The sequence below is a fragment of the Lithobates pipiens genome, unplaced genomic scaffold, assembly GCF_037356315.1.
Source record: "Lithobates pipiens isolate NorthernLeopardFrog02 unplaced genomic scaffold, aLitPip1_a1.2 Scaffold_22, whole genome shotgun sequence".
Taxonomy (NCBI): Eukaryota; Metazoa; Chordata; class Amphibia; order Anura; family Ranidae; genus Lithobates; species Lithobates pipiens.
In genome coordinates this window covers 7,063,136-7,068,791 of record NW_027507784.1, presented here as the reverse complement: position 1 = coordinate 7,068,791, position 5,656 = coordinate 7,063,136, and the positions used below count along the sequence as shown (strand labels likewise).

Here is a 5,656-nt window from a genome sequence, read left to right as displayed (position 1 = left end):
TCGGAAAGTCCGTCAGAACTCTGCCGAAATTCCGTCAGAAAGACCGTTGGACCTAGTCCCTCGAAAAGTCCGGTCGTGTGTACGCGGCATAAGTCCTCTCCATAAAATTATAAGAAATTTGTGCTTAAAGTAGAACTATAAACAACACTATTTTTTTTCATTTTGGATAGAATAAGGGAGTGTTATAGCCCCTGGCAGTTTATTTTTTTACCATCCCTGTCCCATTGCAGGGATTTCCCGTCACTTCCTGTCCCATAGCCAAACAGGAAGTGAGAGGAAATTTTAAGGGAATCCATTCCCACCCCAGGCCATCAGAACTAGTGTCCCCACTCAAAAATTTCAGGGCGGATCTTAAACAACAAATGGGTGTGGCCTTGTCAGGAAGGGTTGGGCCATATTTAAATTAGGGGTGCACGAGTTCAGTCAGGCCTAGGGCAGCACAAAACCTAAACACACTAGTGGGCGGAGCTCTATCACTAGTATGCTGCCATGGTTTGGCGTCCGGAAAGGAAAATCCCGGTAAGCATTTGATACAATTTCCGTTTTACTGCTGCCATTACCTTAGATTGCAAAACGAAGAATCTGTGGAGGAACATATATCCTGTCAACAGGGCAGGACTTAGGGTGGTGGGGACCCCTGGGCTTGAGTCACTTTCGGACCCTACCTTCTATACATTACCGTATTTATCGGCGTATAACACACACCCCAATTTTAGGAGGGAATTTTAAGGAAAAAAATTAAATTTAAATGCCCATCAATGCAGCCTTATCAGTGTCCATCTGCAGACTTGTCCAGTGTCATTGCAGCCTTGTCATTGAAGTTTAAAAATGGCGCAGACGAGATACAGAGTCCTGTGTATCTCGGCAGCTCTCAGCGGCTCTCGGGTCCTCTCACAGACCCAAGAGTGTACTCGGCTCGGCTCACAGTCACGCCCAGTCACTGTGTTATGTCGATCATAGGACGGGACTGGGCGTGGCTGTGAGCGGAGCTGAGCCTTGGCTATGTATCTTGGCGGGGCCTGTGGGGCCCCCTATTGGGCGGGGCCCATGGGCTTGAGCTCAGTCAAGCCCAATGGTAAGTGTGGCCCTGCCCGTCGATCACTTTCCTGCCATTCAAACCTGTTTCACAGCCCCCCCCCCACTGCAAAACATATATACCATGTGTTAGCTGCATTAAAAAAATAAAATAAAGTTTCCAAAATGCATCAAAGCTTATATAAATATATGTAACGTTTAAATAAAGTTTGCTAATTCATTTTTTTCATGTTTTTGAAAGACATGGCAAATATTGCAGTTGTGAGCCGGTGGCCCAAGGTGATCCTGGAAGCAGCAAAAAAAGCACTGAGGAGTTTAAGGCACATCTAAAAATCTTTAAAAATATATATATAAAAAAAAAAGAAAGTTATAATGGGAAATCAAACTTCTCAGTCTGAATTCATTTTGCTTGGCTTTTCAGATTTTACCGATTCCCAGACCCCAGTATTTCTGCTGCTCTTCCTCATCTATGTGCCCACACTGGCCAGCAATTTTCTCATCATTTCCCTGTTGGTTTCAGACTCCCACCTGCACACCCCAATGTACTTTTTCTTGGGGAACATCTCACTTTTAGACATCTTCACTGCCTCTGTGTCTGCATCTCATTTGTACTCGAGTATCTTTACTGGAAACAGATTGATTTTATACTCATCTTGTATAGCCCAGGTCTTCTTCTTTACTTGGTTTTTCGTCACAGAGGCCTTCCTGTTAGCAGTTATGTCCTATGACCGCTATGTTGCCATCTGTCATCCTCTCCATTACACTACAATGATAAGCATTCACTTGTGCGTTCAGTTGGCATCCAGCGTCTGGATCATCAGCGCCCTCTGCTCTCTGGTGCACACACTTTGTACCCTAAGATTGGTCTTCTGTGGCCTCACCACCATCCCGGGCTTGTTCTGTGAACTGTACCAGCTAATCCAACTGTCATGTTCTGACACGTATCTCAACTACTTTCTTCTAAGTTTTCAAGCAGGAGTTTTTGGAGTCAGTGCCAGTGCTGTCACTTTTATTTCATATGTCCATGTCTTCCAAACCATCCTGAGAATAAAGCTCAAAGATGGAAGATGGAAGGCTTTTTCCACTTGTAGTTCCCATCTCACGGTGGTCTCTATTTTTTATGTTACCAGTATATTCAACTACTTTTATGTGAGCACTAATACTTTTCCAGCAAGCCGGATGCTCTCAGTAGGTTATGCGTTTTTCACCCCTTTCCTGAATCCTCTTATATACAGTCTGAGAAACCGTGAACTTAAAAGTGCCCTTCACAGAACTCTGGTCAAAACAGGATTCATATCATCATGGTCCATGACCAGAGAAGAACTTCAATCTTAGGGTTGTTTTAATGGTCCTCCATGTTGGGTTTTGTTAAATTCAGTCTTCCTTCAGAACACAAAGTCATATTTGCTTTATTATAAAGTTCTGGATTTTTCTGCAGAGTCTTCATGATGGTCACGGCGGTTGTTTCCTTGGACAGTGTATACTGATAGGTACGAGGGTCAGGGCTGGACTGGGACAAAAATTTGGCCCTGGACTTTACCCAGACCAGCCCACTTTAATTTTGCAAACACGCACAAAGACAGTATATAAACTATACGCAATTGCGCAAAAAAATAAATAAAAACATTCCACTGTAAATATAAATAGCTTTTTTGTTTCAAGGTCCCCAGAGAGCCCCCAACTAACATCAGAGTCCCAGAGAGCCCCAACTTACATCAGGGTCACCAGAGAACCCCCCTTACAGCAGAGTCCCCAGAGAGCCCTAGCCTTGCATCAGGGTCCCCAGGGAACCTCCCCCTTACATCAGGGTCCCCAGAGAGCCCTCCACTTACATCACGGTCCCCAGAGAGCCCCTTCTTACATCAGGGTCACCAGAGAGCCCTCCACTTACATCACGGTCCCCATAGAGCCCCTTTCTTACATCAGGGTGCCCAGGGAGCCTCCACCTTACATCAGGGTCCCCAGAGAGCTCCCCACTTACATCACGGTCCCCAGAGAGCCCCTTCTTACATCAGGGTCACCAGAGAATCCCCCTTACATCAGAGTCCCCAGAGAGCCCCAGCCTTGCGTCAGGGTCCCCAGAGAGCCTCCCCCTTACATCAGGGTCCCCAGAGAGTCCCCCACTTACACCAGGGTCCCCAGAGAGCTCCTTCTTACATCAGGGTCACCAGGGAGCCTCCCCTTACATCAGGGTCCCCAGAAAGCCCCCCACTTACATCATGGTCCCCAGAGAGCCCCTTCTTACATCAGGGTCCCCAGAGAGCCCTCCACTTAGATCATGGTCCCCAGAGAGCCCCCCACTTACATCACGGTCCCCAGAGAGCCCCTCCTTTCTTCAGGGTCACCAGAGGGCCCCTTCTTACATCAGGGTCCCCAGAGAGCCCCCCACTTACATCAGGGTCCCCAGAGAGCCCCTTCTTACATCAGGGTCACCAGAGAGCCCCCCACTTACATTACGGTCCCCAGAGAGCCCCTTCTTACATCTGGGTCACCAGAGTGCACCTTCTTACATCAGGGTCACCAGAGTGTACCTTCTTACATCAGGGTCACCAGAGAGAGGGCGGGCAGTGAGAGATGATCTAATCTCTCTGCTGCCTGGGGCTGCGCGCTGAGAGCGGAACAGTGGTGATACAGGGCGGGCGGTGAGAGATGATGTCCTGGCTCTCTTGTGCTGCCTGCCTCATGGCTGCAGAGAGGCCACGCCCCGTTAGTGGGCTGTAGCCCTGTGGTTGGGGACCCCTGGGATTCGGGAGGCTATGGGCCCCAGATTCAGGGCTATAGCCCCAAAACCCACCCCCTAGCAATGTCACTGGCTGTCACTGAAAATGGCCCACTGAGACATCGGCCCACCGGGAAACTCCCGGTAGTCCCAGATGGCCAGTACATGCCTGACGAGGGTCAATGAGTGACATTGTGTGCTGGAAGATGTATGTAATTTAATGCATAGGTTATGTTAGACAGGTATGAAAAAAACATATACCTAAACGGCCAAAGCACAATTAGAAAGTTCCTTTTACAAATACTATGCGGTCTCATAAGCTAAAGAAAGAAGAAATACATTTTTGGCATTAATATGAACGTGTCTATTGGTTTACCCTCTTAATCACGTTAATCATGTTCCTGAGTTTCCAGTTTCTGACTGCTTTATAATGGCGTGGGGCACGTTATTCATTGACGCGTTGGATTTCAAAGCAGTTTCTTTAACCACTTCAATGCCGGGCACTTTCACCCCCTTCCTTCCCAGGCCAATTTTTAGCTTTCAGCGCTCTCACACTTTCAATAAGAATTGCGCGGTCATGCAACACTGTACCCAAATGAAATGTTTATAATTTTGTTCACACAAATAGAGCTTTCTTTTGGTGGTATTTATTCACAAATCAGTTTTTTTTTTTTTTTGCGATATAAGCCGAAAAAAGAGCGTAAATTAAAAAAAATATATATATATATTTTCTACTTTCTGTTTTAAAAGAAATCCAATAAAATCGAATTTTGTCATAAATTTAAGGCAAAATGTATTCTGCTACATTTCTTTGATAAAAAGAAATCCTGTTTAGTGTATGATTATTGGTTTGTGTGATCACGGACAGATTTACGCAGATGATCACGGACAGATTTACGCAGATGATCACGGACAGATGTACGCAGATGATCACGGACAGATGTGCGCAGATGATCACGGACAGATGTACGCAGATGATCACAGACAGATGTAAGCAGATGATCATGGACAGATGTACGCAGATGATCACGGACAGATGTACGCAGATGATCACGGATAGATGTACGCAGATGATCACGGACAGATGTGCGCAGATGATCACGGACATATGTGCGCAGATGATCACGGACATATGTGCGCAGATGATCACGGACAGATGTATGCAGATGATCACGGACAGATGTACGCAGATGATCACAGACATATGGTTTTACTGTTACATATGTGGGGGACAGGTGTTTTTACTGTGAGGGGACATGTGTGTGGAGACAGTGTTTTGGGACACTATTTTGGGGACATTGTGTGGGGACATTGTATAGGGACACTGGGTCGGTGATCAGTGTGTAAAAAGCTGTAAAATCAGCTCATACTCACTGATCCCCAGCTGGCTGCAGCATTCTGCTCTTCTCTCCTCACTGACAACTTCCGTGTGAGGAGAGGAGAGCTAATCGCTTAGCAACCAGCTCTCTATTTAAATCACATGATGGCTGTGATTGGACACAGCTGTCATGTGATGAGGAGGGCCAATCACAGAGCCATCCTGCCGATTGGAGATGTGCCGTGTCCAGGTGACAAGAGCGCATCGGGATCGCGCCGCTGTGAGGGCACATGTGTGGGGCCATCCTCCTCCTTCTGAGGGACGTTCCATGACAGGACCTCAAGGTTCAGGCATTCCCTGGATGGGTAAGACAAGACTTCAAAAGGTGACCTGTCTGGCCACAATAAAGGCACACTCTCTCCCTCCTCCTAAGGGCTCTCTCATCCGCAGAGAGATGCGTGAAGACCAGGTGCATGGGTTCACTTTCACTGACCGACTTGGTACCAGAAGACATGGGAGGTGAGGGAGGCAAGGGTGGGACTGCAAAGCTTGGAGACAAATGTACAGGAGGCTTCCGCAAGGGC

At 47.2% G+C, this 5,656-nt stretch overlaps 1 protein-coding gene across 1 annotated transcript; it reads left to right on the top strand.

Annotated features, from left to right (window-relative positions):
- Positions 1–1,302: 1,302 nt before the first annotated feature.
- On the top strand, positions 1,303–2,661 carry LOC143925306 (olfactory receptor 1G1-like). The gene has a single exon (XM_077449888.1). It carries the CDS (start codon positions 1,408–1,410, stop codon positions 2,368–2,370), a length of 963 nt encoding a protein of 320 aa, XP_077306014.1. The 5' UTR covers positions 1,303–1,407; the 3' UTR covers positions 2,371–2,661.
- Positions 2,662–5,656: the final 2,995 nt, after the last annotated feature.